Consider the following 16,798-nt stretch of genomic DNA (forward strand, 5'->3'; position numbering starts at 1 on the left):
GCGATGCTGGGTTCTGTCCCTCATGCAGCTGTTTGATGTTGGCATTGAGACACTCCAGCTGGCGATGCAGCCCCCCCATGTTTGTGTTATGTGCCTGCATCTGCCTTTGTAACGCAGATATGTTTTTGTTTTGCAGGCCCTGCTGCTTTAACATAGCCGATTCCAGGCCACCAAATAATGATGTTCCCTCACCTGCCTCAAAAGCCTGTGCACCTGCATATGTAGGCATGTGTAGGCATCCTGTGGGGTGCTGTGCTCTGCTGTGGACGGGGCTCCTGCATCTGAGTGCATCTGCCACTTAGGGACGATGTGTGTGATTCTTCCTGCTGCTCATCAGAGTCCTGGCTCAGTTCTTGTAGTGGCAGTGCCCTAGGCCTGCGTCGGATGGGCGTGATGTTCTGTGACTCGCTGGTATTAGAGTCAGAAGCAGGATGGGTGTCTTTTTCCCCTGCAATGGCACAACGTGTAGCTGCTGGGCCTGGGCCACCTGCAACGACAATATGCAGTATGTCACTTATGTATGTATCAATAAAGGTCACACAATTATAATAAACGTATAGTTACTTCTCATCACTATGTTGTGGGTGTTGTGTTCTTCTGTGTGTCGCTCTGCCTATTACAATCTATGTGCTACTTTCAGCTCTAGGTTGTGGACTACCACTCCACAAAGGCATTGTTGTGCTGCTTCTAAGATGTGGAATGGACTACTTCTCACAATGTTTTAAACTACTTGCTAATTCCTAAGGGGCTTTTGTGCATACACATATGGGGCTACATTTCAATATTGCACCTACCTTTACTTGTACTTGGTGTGCCGGATGTGTCAATGTCAGTGACCTCACTGACTGCTTCTTGTAGGAGTGTGGACTCCACTAGGTCTTCCATCGGGGTGGATAGTGTCTCTGTGGGTGGTCCGCCTCCTGTGCTTCTGGCCTCCTGCAGTTGTCTTGCCACCCTCTCCTTGGCACGGGACCGCAGGTCGTACTACCTCTTCTTTATTTCCTTGACACAGCGCTGCGCTACTCCAACAGCGCAAATTTTGGTCTGGATATCTGCCCAGAGTCTGCGCTTTTCACTCTCAGGCACCTGGAGTGCGCTTTTGCTGAACAAACGGCCATGGCTCCTGACCACCTCCTCTGTGAGCACCTCCAGCTCTTGCTCACTAAACTTCAATTTGCACTTCTTTTCTCCCTTCTCCTTTCCCTGGGCAGAGGCGTCCATGGTGGTTTTGCTGGGCTGCCTTCTTCAGAGACTTGCTCACTGTGGCTGGGCTGACTCTCTGAGTGCTAGTTTGGGTGTGGCACTTGCAAACTGCCTGGGATGACTCACTTCCTGCTTGTGATGTGATCAGGCTCCTCCAGGTGTGCGTTCTCGCAATTTGCGATTTTCAATTACCGAATCGCAAATTGCGAGAACGCAAATTGCGATTCGGTATTTGGGCCTCGCAAACCACAAATAGCGAATTTTAAGAAATCGCTAATTCCAATTCGCAGTAGTGATACATGGCCTATAGCAACTCGGAAATAGCGATTTCTTTAAAATCGCTATTTGCGATTCGCAAGGCCGTTTCATGATACATCTGGCTAATAACTCACACCTTTGCCATGTGCTGCTAACTACCCCAAATATTACAGCGCTCATGACATCTTCTATGACATCATTGAAAATATATCACTGCAACATTTGTACTGAAATTATTGAAGAGAAAACTGTCATGTCAGGGGCACGAATTATAGTTACCCTAGGGCATGAGTTATAGTTACTTGACATAACTAGAACTATAACTGCTGAATTTTGTATGGTTTTGTGTGTGTAAAATCTGAATTAAACTATAACGTCCCTGTAACCTTCGTTTTTGTTCAGTAAAAAAAAAAAAAATATATATATATATATATATATATATATATATATATACACATTTTTCCTCTTGGTTAAAGGAAAGCCGGGACACTTCCAAAATGCTGACAATATAAATAAACGTTTTGGCCGAAACACGTTGGAGGGGAGACTTTTCTTCCAAATAAACTTTTATTTATATTGTCAGCATTTTGGGGGTGTCCCGGCTTTCCTTTAACCAAGAAGAAAATTGAATATATGTATAGGAGCTCCGAAGCCTGGCTGGGACTGCTGCGTTGATGTTTCCTTATTCCGGATTATATATATATATACTTATTTACACCAAATTTTCCAGGAAGCTACATCTTGATCCAGAAAGCATGTTTTTGTGCTTTAGTGTACATCTGGTCTGCTGTTTCAGAGAAATTAGGACTCAGAATGTATGTATATTTCAAGCCATGGTGCCACTTTGGATCTTCCACAGTGCCACTGCTCTGGACAAAACGTTATGAAGGCCTAGGCGCAAACTACCCCTAATACCCAAAAAAAGGGCTCAGCACTGGAGGGGTGATGAGGCCCACCAGATAAGTGGTTTACAATGCTAATGTCACATAACTTAGTCTCAGACTGTGCATAATTATATATTTTTACAGGATTGTTTGCTCAATGAATATAATGATGTCCATAATGATGAAAACTAAACATTTCTTGATGATTTTCTGCATTTAAATAGAAATACTCATTATCAAATGAACAATGTGAAATTAAATTAGACATTACTTGCTTAACAACATTTCAGACTTAAGAATTTCCAAAAGGGCCAGGAATTAAAATGTCATAGAGAAAGTTTATTAAAACATAAGAAATTTGAATCATTCTGTAGGACCATGACCATTGCCCTAAATAACAATAGTCACTGCAGGATATGCACAGCATGATGATCCTGTTCTATGCCAATGATATGCAAGTGGTTATCACCCTGTCTCAGAAGGAAACTGACACGGCTGCACTATTAGGGCTTTTTTGACGGAGGTGGCCCAGTGGTTGGACCTGAATTGTCTTAAATTAAATGCTGGAAAAACTGAGGCATCAATCTGGTTCTCTGCCTCATGGCCAGAAGCGCTCAGCCCTTTGCTTCCTCCTAAAATGAAAGTTAAAAACATCAGTATTTGGTTTGGCACCAAGCTTTCTTTTGATAATCGGATCACAGGCCTAGCAGACAAGTGCTTTGGGATTCTGAAAACCTTTAGTAAGATTATTGAACTTTTCCCTGAGGCTGCTAGAAGGACAGTAGTCCAGGCCTTAGTTATTTCAAGGCTGGACTATAGTAATGTTTTTTATTTAGGAGCTACGCAGTCCCAGCTCATGGGTCTCCAGCTTGTACAAAATGCTGCTGCTCATCTTCTACTGAACCTCCTTAGAATGCCTTCTTTGGGATCTACTCTTTTGAAGTTGACCTGGCTATCGCTTGAAAAATGTCTTATCTTTAAAGCCAAGTGCTACTGTCATAGGATCCTTAGAGAGAAGGGTCCCTGCTTTAAGACATATGTTTCTACTAGAAAAGTAAGATCTGTTGGGTCTCTAGTAGCATTGGTTCTCATTGGTAAAAAGGCACAGATTGGAGAATGTTCCTTTAGATTTCTAGCAGCCAACAATGGAACTTCCTGTTTCTTCTAATCAGACAGGTACCTTCAGAACTATTGTTCCATAAAAAGCTAATAAACCTAGTTGTTCAGGCCAGCCTAATGGGCCTTCTTTTTCTCTAAAGTTCATGGAGTTGGGTTTATGGGCCATTTTATCAAGCGCTGGGACACTTCGGTGTAAAGAATCCAAGCAATTTATACATTATTTTTATTACTCTGTGAGATGAAGAATGTGGTTGCAATTCCTGCACTACAGGAAACCGCACTGTTTTATCAGGAATATAGTTCCCATATAGCAGCAGCAAAATTATAATCAACATTAGTATCTACATAATAATGGATAGCACTCCAGTAGCATTTCAGACATATGTCCATAGTGGTAAGGGCATCAAGCACAGAACCAGCAGCAAGCCATGTGCAGTGCCCATTGATAGGAGGAATGATTATTTCTCTTGCTTTAAAACCCGAATCCAAGTCATTTTCATATAACATAATGTCCTGCAGTGGTATCATTTATAGTGATGAGGGTTTTGTTGGAGGTTCACAATAAACAATTTTTGCAGAGATTCTAATTGTTGATATTGCAGCATTAGTTTCACTTTTTGAAGCTGGTGCTTAGGTTGCATTATTTGATTACTGATGTAATCGGCAATCAATCACCCCGGAAAAGGGTTCAAGATTTCAATGTAGCTTACTCTTCTTGGGGTAAATCCTCGAGAGTAGAGAGAGGATGTGTTTATCTACTCTGGAGGAACCCTGGTTTTGATGAGGGTCTGATAACACAATCAGCCACCTTGTGCGTTATGATGTGATAGACTGACACATTCCTGCTTTTCTTTGTACCAGGAAGCAACAGTAAAATTACTGTCTGAGTACCATCTATCTCAAGAACTGGAACATGTGCACTATATGATGGTCCAAAGGCTTGCTTGTCAGGGATCTTCTCTAGAACTAGCTCTCCCAACTTAGGGAGACACTCATCAGCAGCTTTAGTAATTTCAGTTTTGTTAGTGGCAGAGCCAGAATTCTGCACATCAGACAATTTAATTCTGATGTGTTGAATAGTTAGTAACAAACTGAACCAGGATACTGCATCAGGTGTTTTCATTTTCAACTTCTTCACCTTTTCATGGAAATCAAGATCAGGCACATACATTGGTACTCAACAGAGTAATTCATAAGGGGTGTGACCATTTAATATTCCTCTAGGTACATTATTAGTGCTCTCTGAATTCCATATAAACTGTGCAGCCTTGTCAATCATGTATCCAATATCCCAGTGGTCAAGGCTTGTTTAAGTGCAGTGTTAACTTGCTCTGCAATGCTGTTCAATTCTGGGCAGAATGAGTGCAAGGATATAGCAGCCATACTCCCAGAGAAGACATTGCCTCCATGAACACCTTAACAGCAAACACAGGACCGTTCTTTGAATGAAAAGTATGAACTGCTGTCATTGCTGAAAAGTAGTGCAAGTCTTTTATGATGGCTTGAGTAGGCAGTGGCAGATTTTTGTGGCCAAACGAAAAGGAATCTAGAGCATGAATCAACTGCAACTGAGGTGTACTGATAATGATTCACACTTAATAATGGACCAATAGGGTTGAGGAAAATTACTCCAAGTGAAGATTGTAAGGGGAGTAAGTGCTAATCTTACAGCAGTTGAATGTTTTATTAGTTGACAAATGGTTCATTGCTGCACATACGTTTTGTAAGCTTTGGTACGTATTGTCACTAGTGTCATTGCTGTAGCACTGATACAGTAGCATGGATACCAGCTTGAGCAGAAGCTAACCCTTCATGAGTTGCCTTGCCTAAATCTCAACTAGCTTACTCACTAGTAATATCCCTATCCTCATTCCAGAGAACACAAATGATGGGGAATTTATTTTCATCAAGAATGAAAGCCATCTGGAGGCTATTATCTTTTGAGGCTGCCTGCATTGCCACACAAATGGTTGCATCAATATTTGTTTGTGGTCAAGTTGCATCACCTACTTTACAAAATGTGCACAACTGTTTTTACAGCCAAGTCTGTTGCACATGTCCCTTTAGCATACATTCCATTTCTTTTGTGGGCCATGGTGTGCTGCACATGGACCAGAGGAAGCTTGTCCTGTAGAACAGCTGCCTTCCCCAAAGTTGTTTACTTTTTGTTGATTTCCCTTTTGAATCACTAAGTCCTTTTGAATTGCAATGCGGTGATTCTACATTGTAGCCTTGTACACAAAATGCTGAATTTGACACAGTAAGTGCAGGAATGGATGGGTCAGTTTTCTGATGGTCAGGTAGGAGGGCAAGTACTTATGTTAGCAATGCAGCGGGTCTTCTAGAGGTTTAGTGTGTGTAAGTAACACCATAAACTGGCCATCTTCACAAATTCATTACACCACAGCACAAGCTGCGGAGTACACAGCACAAATTGCAGAGTACTTCGGTTTAGTGCCAACAGCATACTTTGTAGAACTGTCCATATAGAGCACACTCTTGTACTATAGTAAGGGTAATATTTCAGGAGTTTATGATATGTTTTATGTATATTGCAAAAATTTCTATGTGTGAAGTGTTGGCTCATACTCAAAATTTACAACAGTGGCATTTAACAATATGGCCTACTGCACATAACAAAGGTGTAGAGCGTACACACTGGGAATGCTAGCTTTTGTTACTGCTTCTAATGTATGTATGGGAGAAACTATAATAATTTGCTATTCGTGTACAAGAGGATGCACCTTCAGTATAGCTGGCTGTAATGCAGTGTAAATTCCCTCAGGTGGAGTAAATCGTTCCTTAGCAAAGGAATACAAATCTGCTCTGTATGAAATAAGAGTTGCCTGTAGCTCATTGTAAACTACATATGTGTAGACTGAAGTGCCAGGAGCAACCCTAATTACTAGATTTGTCCAGTCCAATGTCTGTATTTAGGCCCTCATTATGACATTGGCAGCAAATGCTGCCTACCGCCACAGTGATGGCCGCCAACATACCGTTGCCATGGCTACCGACCAGCCACCTTATCATGAATATAGGCGGAATTCTGCCAGAAGGCTGGTGGAATTCCATCTACGGTCATGGCGGGGGATGACGGTAAGGTGGCGCTGCTGTCAGCGGCAGCGCCATGCCTGCAGAATGCTGCCTACTGTATCATGAGCCATGATATGGTCTGGCGGTGTTTTGCTGGCGGACGCTGCTGCTGGCAGCAGCGCTGCATCCCGTCTCTTGCCGGAGGACCCCCTGCAAGCAGGTAAGTCGGGTTTTCTGACAAGAGAGGAGGGTGGGTGGTGTTGTGTGGGGGTGTGTGTGACTGTGTTTATATGCATGCATGCATGTGTTATGCATGTGTGCATGAATCAGTGTGTGTTTACGTGCATGTTGTGTCGTGTGATTGCGTGTGTGCCTGGATGTATGTTAGTGAGTGTTGCTGTGAGTGTGTATGAATGCGTGGGTGAATGTAGGAATGCCTGTGTGTATGGGTGTGTTTGTATGTGAGTGTATGTGTGTATACATCAAGGAGGCGAGAGGGGAGGGTGGGGAGAACGCTGGGGAGGGGGAGCCCCTATCAATGCCAGGGAAAGAATTCCCTGGCACTGATAGTGCCTACCGCCATGGTTTCCATGACGGTACAGAAACCACGGAAACCATGGTGGTGGGCGGGGTCAAAATGCCATGGGTGGCCTAGTGAGGGATGCCGGGCTGGAGACTGTAGTCTCCAGCCCAGCAGCCATTACCGACGTGGCGGTCGGTATGTTAACTTGGCGTTTGGCTTTGGCCAAACCGCCAATGTCATAATAGTGGTGGTATGTACCGCCAGCCTGTTGGCGGTACTACCACCACTATTACACCAACTGCCGGGGTCGTAATGACCCCTTTAGTCTCTTACATGCCTGCTTACAGCTGTGTTAAATAGCTATGTGTGTTTTAGTCCAATTGTTTAAAGAAAACTTGGGAGTAATTAATTCATATAAGGGTTTTATCCACTCAGTGTATTGTGGCAATTTAGCTCTTCTGAAGTTAAGAAATTCCATTGGGATTGTAACGTTTTCAATGCATTCAGTGGTTTACAGTAGCACACTTCTACAGGAATTCAGGTGCCTATCCTTTATCCTCTGTATAAGTTGTATGCATGAAAAATCAAATTAAGGTATTCAAGTTTCGTTTTTTAAAAACTGATTTCACAAACAAGCTATCACCTGCATTATAAACGTCACCAATATATAATAGCACCTCGGGATTTTTTGTACACTCTCCATAATCCTTGCTGTAAAAAGTTCACAGCTCTTCTTATAGCCTTAGGGTACTGTTGCATAGGTGTGCAGAAAATCACAAAATGAAAAAGTGGTTGGCTAATGTGATTTTGGTTCTACATTTTGACTAAAAATCCATTAGATATAACTAACCTTGTTTTATACTTTTTCCTGACTAGATTTGTCATCAGTCTAATGCTCTAAGCATTTTGTACAGCATGTGTGTGTATATGTGCATTTAGATTTCTACAATCTAACACCAGGAGTGTCCATAGTAGAATGACAAGACACTATCATAGCTTGACATTCTAGCTGATCTTAAATACATTTTATACCATGCTTAGCTTCAGATTTAAGAGGATACTGAGTCAGAACTTGGGGCTCAATCTTCAGAGGAATCATATGTGGACCAGATTCTTTGTCACACCTGCTTTGTTTCTATGGAAGGCAGGAGCCTCTTTAGTGCCCAGTCACATGCATATATATCAGGGGTATCCCTTAAAAAAAACTGAGGCCAATCATTCTCAGAAGGTGATGTTATAAATGTCCAACAAACGAGATTAGAATATAGCTATGACTTTGTGCAATATATCACCCTCAATTTCTATTTCTACCTAAACAGGTCAGGAGGGTTTACACGTTTGCCCAGTGTCTCAACCTGTACATATTGTTTTGCTGTAGTCACCACATGATGCTCCTTTAGAGTCTTTCTTCTGAACTGTCTAAATGTGCTACTGTCTAAATTCTGCTCTACAGAAGGACCCGTAGCTGTCAAGGCATGTTTCTTTGATATCCAGTTACTTTATTTTGCTTACAGTGTATTTTTGAGTCTGAACATTTCCCTTCCTTCTTCATACTGATTTAAACTTTTCTCATTAGTTCACTTTTCAATTTGATATATTCGCCCTTTCTACAATGGTCAGGCCCTCATTTTGAGTTTGGCAGGTGGCGTAGGCCGCCCGCCAAACTATTTAGGATGGAAAACAGCCACTCCGGTAATTCGGGCAGTGAAAAGCGCTGGAAAACACATTTCAAAACCATACAGCAATAGCATGAAATGATAGTCAAGCAGACTAAGGGCCTGATTTAGAGTTTGATGGATGGGTTACTCCATCACAAAGGTGACGGATATATTTTACACTACATCCAATGGTACTTGCAATACTCAGAAGAAGTAACCAGTTGGCTAAACTCTAAATCATGCCCTGTACTATCATGTTGCAACGAAAAACAACATCAATAAATGTTCATTTTATATTTCAGAAATACAATTTAATCAAATGAATATAAAAATAAAACTCTAAAAGGGGAATACCTAGAAAAAGAAAATATATGATAATTTTAGCAGCACATTTTCAAGTGTCATTACACTTTTCACAAGGATGTGTCTTTATTTCTGTGAATAGTCCATAAACTAGATCAATGTCTTTGGCTCATGCTCTATCACTGTGGTATGGCTGTACCCGTAGACTACAGCAGAAGCCAAAGAGACCAGGAAAGCAGTGGGTGGTCCATGAGTAAACCTTAACTAACAGGCAAAGGCTTTTATTTATCATCAGAATATGCTGTCTCACCATAGAAGAATAGTTCAGTATCTTGACCACCTCTGAGGCGACCTATACAAAACCTTTCCACTAGTTCATGCTGCCTAACTCATGCATCTTATTTTTCCCACCTTTGGAAGCAATCAGATACTTATTCCCAAAATGGAATGGAATAACTCAATTTTCATAGTGTGAAGGGGAATGGAACACCTGCAAACCTTTTGGGTGCAGTAGCAGAAGAGGTTTTTCCATAGGAAAAAAAAAATCCCTGAGGAAATAAAAAATAAAAAAATAAGTATTTGCACATCATCTGCTCCTAAAGGACTAGCAGCTGTCATTTACTACCAATGTCATTGGGTCTCATTTTATCAAGCTCAGAAGGATAAAAAACTGAGTGAACTTGCAAGGGTTGGAACTCGTACATTCAGTTACAGACAGGAATCTATAGTGAATGTATTCATCCACATACATATCTTACTGACTGGTGGGTTATGTTCCTATGTGAGGATGTGTTTTAATTTTGTTCTAATTTTGAACATCCTTTCTATATCACACATCTTTCGCTTCTCTTGAAAACCTTTATTCTTTTGGTGACAGAAACATCCATACACAAAGCCCAATCCTTGCCTGGAGTAATTAGAATAACAAATATCAATCTTCCTGCAATATTGTATAGAAAAAATTGCCCTTACTTCTCTTGGCAACTCTGTCAGGAAATTCTCATCAACAGCAAACGTTCGAAGGCTATGCAGGTATCCAATGGTGGGGGGCAGGGACTCCAGTTCATTGCAGCTACAATCAAATTCTTCTAATAAGGATAAGCTGTAATGTGAAGAAAAATCATAAATTAAGAGATTAATAAACAAGAGAAAATGCAGATTCAAATAGTTGAAATTTGATGGTTAAACAGTATTGCATCAAGCTTTTAGGAACTCAAGGTCACATAAAGAGTACTCTGTACTACCACAGAATAAAATGTAATCCCATTGCATGATGTAAGAAATTGGGTTATTAGTTGTGGAGGGTATGAGCTGGGCATGTAATAGGTCAACAATGTCTCCTTATTGGCAACCCAGCACCCCATTGTAACACTTGACTGTCTCAGGGAAGCAAAGCTGAACAGTCCAAGGCCTACTCAATGGAGGTGGTGTGGACTAGTAATCACCACTTGCTGGCACACAATATTAACCCTCAATAAATAATTGTCCAATGGGTGCTGTTTCTTTAAAAAAGAAAAGTACAGTTATTACACGCAAACTACTGAATACTATACATTAATTTATAAATAGGAATTCAGACACATAGAAATACCTTTAGTCACATTCTGAAATCACATTTGACCCTTAATGGATCATTACCCCCAAAATCATAGTACTCCCCACCTATACCTTTTTTTCACTTTTGTGCCTTTTTCCGCTTGTTTTTGCCCCTTGGGCGCTCCCCCTTGCCCTTTCTCCCTGCCGCTGCCTCCCTGCGGCCCCGCCCCCCTCGCGCCCCCATTCGCCGCTCCCTCCCGCCTCCCAGCTGCTCCTCCCTCCCCCCTCCCTTCTTAATGGCTGGCGCAGCGCGTCGAGGGTGAGCGACCTCTGACCTGTTTTTGGTCAAGAGCTCGCCCCCCACGTCCGCAGCACCACCTTGCTGTCTTGTGTCCCTGATCCCCGCCCACGCTGCTGCTAGCGTGTTCGAGGCCCTCCTCCACCCGCAGGCATCCTCCTGCGCCTCATCCCTGGTGTCTAGTGGGCTTCTGGTAAGCGTCGCTAGACCCGTGTGCACTGTGCCGCTTTCGCCGTATATGTGATTGTTTTTATTTTTCTGCGCCTTGCCTCCTTGCGCTCTTGCCCCCATTTGTGCCCCTTTCTGATTGCTGTACTCCGCTTGTGCATTGTGCCGTTTACCGTATTTTGTTAAGTGCCTTTTGTTTTCAGCGCCTGCCTCCTTGCGCTCTTGCCCCCATTTGTGCCTTTTTCTGACTGCTGTATTCCGCTTGTGTTGTGCAGTTTACCGTATTTGTGACTGTATTCCGTATTTTGTGATTGCCTTGTGCTTTTTTTCACTTTTGTGCCTTTTTCCGCTTGTTTTCGCCCCTTGGGCTCTCCCCCTTGCCGTTTCTCCCTGCCGCTGCCTCCCTGCGGCCCAGCCCCCCTCACGCCCCCATTCGCCGCTCCCTCCCACCTCCCGCCTCCCAGCTGCTCCTCCCTCCCCCTTCCCTTCTTAATGGCTGGCGCTGCGCGTCGAGGGTGAGCGACCTCTGACCTGTTTTTGGTCAAGAGCTCGCCCCCCACGTCCGCAGCACCACCTTGCTGTCTCGTGTCCCTGATCTCCGCCCACGCTGCTGCTAGTGTGTTCGAGGCCCTCCTCCACAGCAGGCATCCTCCTGCGCCTCATCCCTGGTGTCTAGTGGGCTTCTGGTAAGCGTCGCTAGACCCGTGTGCACTGTGCCGCTTTCGCCGTATATGTGAGTGTTTTTATTTTTCTGCGCCTTGCCTCCTTGCGCTCTTGCCCCCATTTGTGCCCCTTTCTGATTGCTGTACTCCGCTTGTGCATTGTGCCGTTTACCATATTTTGTTAAGTGCCTTTTGTTTTCAGCACCTGCCTCCTTGCGCTCTTGCCCCCATTTGTGCCTTTTTCTGACTGCTGTATTCCGCTTGTGTTGTGCCGTTTACCATATTTGTGACTGTATTCCGTATTTTGTGATTGCCTTGTGCTTTTTTTTAATTGTGTGCCTTTTTCCGCTTGTATTCGCCCCTTGGGCGCTCCCCCTTGCCATTTCTCCCTGCCGCTGCCTCCCTGCGGCCCCGCCCCCCTCGCGCCCCCATTCGCCGCTCCCTCCCACCTCCCGCCTCCCAGCTGCTCCTCCCTCCCCCCTCCCTTCTTAATGGCTGGTGCTGTGCGTCCGTGCAGCGGGCGTGCCGCAGGCGCGCCAGAGGCGCACCAGGGTCAAGCCCGTCTGCGCCCATCCGCGCCTGGACCGCGCCCAGCGCCACCCCCCCTGGTGCGCACCCCCGCACCACCAGACTTCGCTACTCAGCCAGCGAACTCCTCGCCCTCAACCCCGGCTCCTCCACAGCCTGCTTCCAGGCCACTTCGAAGCACACCAAAGGCCCCTTCTCCTGCCGCGCCTGCAACTTCACCTGCAACAGAACAAGGAAGCCTGCAACAACCAACACCAACCACCTCCACTGCATTCTCCTCAACACACGCTCCGCACGAAAGCACGCCATCAAGCTCTGGGACCTGCTCGACACCACCGCCCCAGACGTAGCATTCCTGACCGAAACCTGGTGGAACGACTCCTCGGACCCTGACATCGCCATCGCCATCCCTGACGGCTACAAGATCACCAGAAGAGACCGCACCAATGGAATCGGAGGAGGAATAGCCATCGTCCACAAATCCACCCTCAAGATCCACACCCACACGGACGACACCCTCAAGACAGCTGAACACCTTCACTTCCGGATCCACAGGGACCCCAACACCACCCTCAGAGGAACACTCATCTACCGACCACCAGGACCAAGAGCCCCCTTCAGTGACACCATTGCCGACCTTGCGAGCACCCACGCCCTCGCCTCTACGGACTACATCCTCCTTGGAGACCTCAACTTCCACCTGGAGAACAACAACGACGCCAACACCACATCACTGACCCTCAACCTCTCCAACCTCGGACTCAGACAACTGGTCAACACACCCACCCACATCGCCGGCCACACGCTCGATCCGGTCTTCTCCGCAAGCAACCACGTCACCTTCAGCCACACCTCCAAACTCCACTGGACCAACCACCACATTTCCACTTCACATTCAAGAAACACACCGAGCACCACCGCACCCCACTACCTCCTCACCGCCGCTGGAGCAAAGTCACCGAAGACCAACTAACCAGCACCCTCGCCCAGAACCCGCCTACCGACCCTACCGACCCAGACACCACCGCCGTCAACCTCCAACAGTGGATCCTCAACTGCGCAAACACCCTCGCACCACTCAAGAGGCCCACCGTCAACCAAGAAAAGAAAAAAGCAGCCTGGTTCACAGACGAACTCATCACCTCCAAACGCACCTGCCAGAAACTTAAGAAGAAATGGCTTCTCGAACGACAGCCTGGCAACCCACAAGGAAGCAACCCGCAAGCACCACCATCTGATCCGACTCGCCAAATGATCCCACTTCACAGAACGCCTAAACAACAACGCACACGACAGCAAGGAGCTCTTCTGCATCGTGAAGGAGCTCTCCAACCCCAGCGCCAACGTCAACGACGTCCCACCATCCCAGAAACTCTGCGACGCACTCTCCACCTTCTTCTATCAGAAGATCGCCGTCATCCACAACAGCCTTAACACCACACCGCCGCCAGACCCCACCCCCAACAACTCCGCCTACGCCAACCGCCTCACCACCTGGACCCACGTAAACGACGCCAAAACTCACAAGATCATGAACTCCATCCATTCAGGATCCCCTTCAGACCCTTCCCCACACCACGTCTACAACAAAGCCGGCTCCACCATCGCCCCCCAACTTCGAAAGATCATCAACCTATCCTTCGGAACCGTGACTTTCCCAGACAGCTGGAAGCACGCCGATATCCAAGCCCTCCTCAAGAAACCCAAGGCCGACCCCAACGACCTCAAAAACTTCCACCCAATCGCCCTCCTCCCCTTCCCAGTGAAGGTCATCGAGAAGATCATCAACACCCAGCTCACCCACTACCTCGAGGACAACTCCATCCTGGACCCCTCCCAATCCAGCTTCAGACGCAACCACAGCACCGAGACTGCGCTCCTCGCCGCCACAGGTGACATCAGACAGCAAATGGACAACGGCGAAACTTCAGCCCTCATCCTCCTGGACCTTTCCGCTGCCTTCGACACAGTCTGCCACTGCACCCTACTAACACGCCTCCACGAAGCCGGAATACAAGACAAAGCCCTCAACTGGATCTCCTCATTCCTCTCCGGCAGAACCCAGAGAGTCCGACTCTCACACTTCCGCTCCGAAGCCACTAACCTCATCTGCGGCATCCCCCAAGGCTCCTCGCTAAGCCCGACGCTGTTCAACGTCTACATAGCACCCCTCGCACAACTGGCCCGTCAGCACAATCTCAGCATTCTCTCCTACGCCGACGACACCCAGCTCATCCTCTCCCTCACTAAAGATCCACACACCGCCAAAGCCAACCTCCATGAGGAATTGAAATCCATCGCCGAGTGGATGAGAAACAGCCGCCTGAAATTGAACTCCGACAAGACGGAGGTCCTCATCCTCGGATGCACCCCCTCGGCCTGGGACAACTCCTGGTGGCCCACCGCGCTGGGACCCCCCCCAACACCAGCCAACCACGCACGCAACCTCGGCTTCATCCTCGACTCCGCCCTCACCATGTCCAAACAGGTCAACGCAGTTTCATCCTCCTGCTACAACACCCTCCGCATGCTCCGTAGAATCTACAAATGGATCCCGACGGAAACCAGAAAAACGGTAACCCAGGCCCTCGTCAGTAGCAGACTTGACTACGGCAACGCACTCTACACAGGCATCAAGGCAAAAGACATCCAACTACTCCAACGCATCCAGAACGCCTCCGCCCGCTTGGTCCTCAACGTACCCCGCCGATGCCACATCTCCCACCACCTGAATGATCTCCACTGGCTCCCCGTGGACAAGAGGATCACCTTTAAGCTCCCCACCCACGCGCACAAGGCACTCCACAACGCCGGACCCGCCTACCTGAACAACAGACTCAACTTCTACATCCCCTCCCGCCAACTCCGCTCTGCCAACCTCTCCCTCGCCATCGTTCCCCGCTTCCAACGCAAGACTTCCGGCGGCAGATTCTTCTCCTACCTCGCCGCCAAAACCTGGAACTCCATTCCGACCACCCTGCGCCAGACCCAGGACCTTTTCACCTTCAGGAGACTCCTCAAGACCTGGCTCTTCGACCAATAGCAGCCCCCCCACTCCCCTCAGCGCCTTGAAACCCTAACGGGTACGTAGCGCGCTTTATAAGTATTGTGATTGATTGATTGATTGATACCTGATAGAACATCACATATCTTGGGGGCATCATTTTAAATAAGCAGGCCTATTGTCTTTATCAAGAAGTCACCACAACAGTAACACAAGTAGTCACCACATCAATAGAAGGCAAGCCTGTTGGCTTTTCCAAAAGTTATCACTTAAAAAAGGACCTATAGCATGTTTAAATCACCATTACATGCTGAGATCAGTAACCATGTTTAAATGCACTTATTAATGTCAATAAAGTATTGTATTGTTTACCGAAAATCACTGTCATCAATACACTGTCCTCAAAGCATTTAAAATCGACTTAGTACACATCTTGAATTTTTCTTTCACACATTAGGCCACATAAAATGAAACCATAGAACCAAACGCTAGAGGTATCTACACTCCCAGGCTGTAGACCACATGTTTGAGCATTAGAAATGCTCTAACAAATAATGAAAAAAATCTCTCCAGCTCAGGTTTCCTAAAGCCTGGGAGACATAGGGTTGCATTTAAAATGTTAGCGTTGGAGGGCAGCTTCTGCAGGTCCCACATCATATGCAAGACACTTTGATGGTGCCCTGTCATCCTAGGGACACCACAAAACACAATTCCATATTTGAAATAAGCCTGCAGGGCATTGTGGAACACTCCCAGGCTAGGAGTAGTGAATATTTAAATATTAAAATAGTGGCTCCAGCCACTTTGTTACATGTATGCAGTCCGCCTTTGTTTTTTCTTCTTTTCTTGGTAGTGGTGCTCCAGTCTCACTTAGAACATCCCAAGCCTTCTGTCATGCTGCGGAAGCCGACTCCTGCTCTGCCCTGGTGGCTCTCTGCCTGGCCAATCGGACCCCAATGCTGGCATGGGAGCCAGCAGTTGTGCTCTTCTGTCCCCATCCTGGAGGGCAGTTTGGTCATTTTCAGCCTTCTTCAACCAGGCTGCCGTTGGGACCCTGGTATGGAGTCCTGGGCCCCTAAGGGGTCACGTTTCTTTGTTTTCAGAACCAGTTTGTGGTGAAAATGAGCAACAAGATGAGGCTCATAGAGGTTGTACAAGATGAGCTGCATGTAGGAAGTAGCCCTCAAAATATATTCAGGTAAGAAAGTAAATTGTGCCCAGAAATCCATCTGAAGATGGAAACTCTATTCCAACCTGATTGATTGTTTTTTTAAATGGTATGATTATGATATGATTCCAATCAGCAGTGGGTTCCTGCCTAACTGCCAGGGCATTGTAAAAAATGTCAACAACTGGTGTGGTTGAGGTCATTTCCCACTGACATCCTTGGGTCCATCCTACCATAGCTATGCAAACTGGACAAAGTACATCCTTTCTGTCTGTGAGTATCAGGGTAGCAAGGGAGAGGAGCATAAGATTAAGTTAGTATAGGTGAGAAGACTCAGAACTTTAAACAAATATCTGAATGAGTTTTAGGAACTTGTTTGTATTTATTCTATTTAGAATTTAGGCATGGTGTATGTGTCATATCATGACAAGAAAAATATTTTCTAACTAA

The 16,798-nt window shown here is 46.0% G+C and overlaps 1 protein-coding gene across 1 annotated transcript in view; it reads right to left on the reverse strand.

Annotated features, from left to right (window-relative positions):
* Nucleotides 1-16,798, reverse strand: part of LRRC7 (leucine rich repeat containing 7) — a 1,681,735-nt gene that overhangs the window by 507,553 nt on the left and 1,157,384 nt on the right. The window contains exon 13 of the mRNA XM_069232450.1: nucleotides 9,957-10,086. Coding sequence (XP_069088551.1) covers nucleotides 9,957-10,086 — 130 coding nt within the window. The remainder of the gene's footprint in view (nucleotides 1-9,956; nucleotides 10,087-16,798) is intronic.

The sequence above is a fragment of the Pleurodeles waltl genome, chromosome 4_2 (assembly GCF_031143425.1).
Source record: "Pleurodeles waltl isolate 20211129_DDA chromosome 4_2, aPleWal1.hap1.20221129, whole genome shotgun sequence".
Classification (NCBI taxonomy): domain Eukaryota; kingdom Metazoa; phylum Chordata; class Amphibia; order Caudata; family Salamandridae; genus Pleurodeles; species Pleurodeles waltl.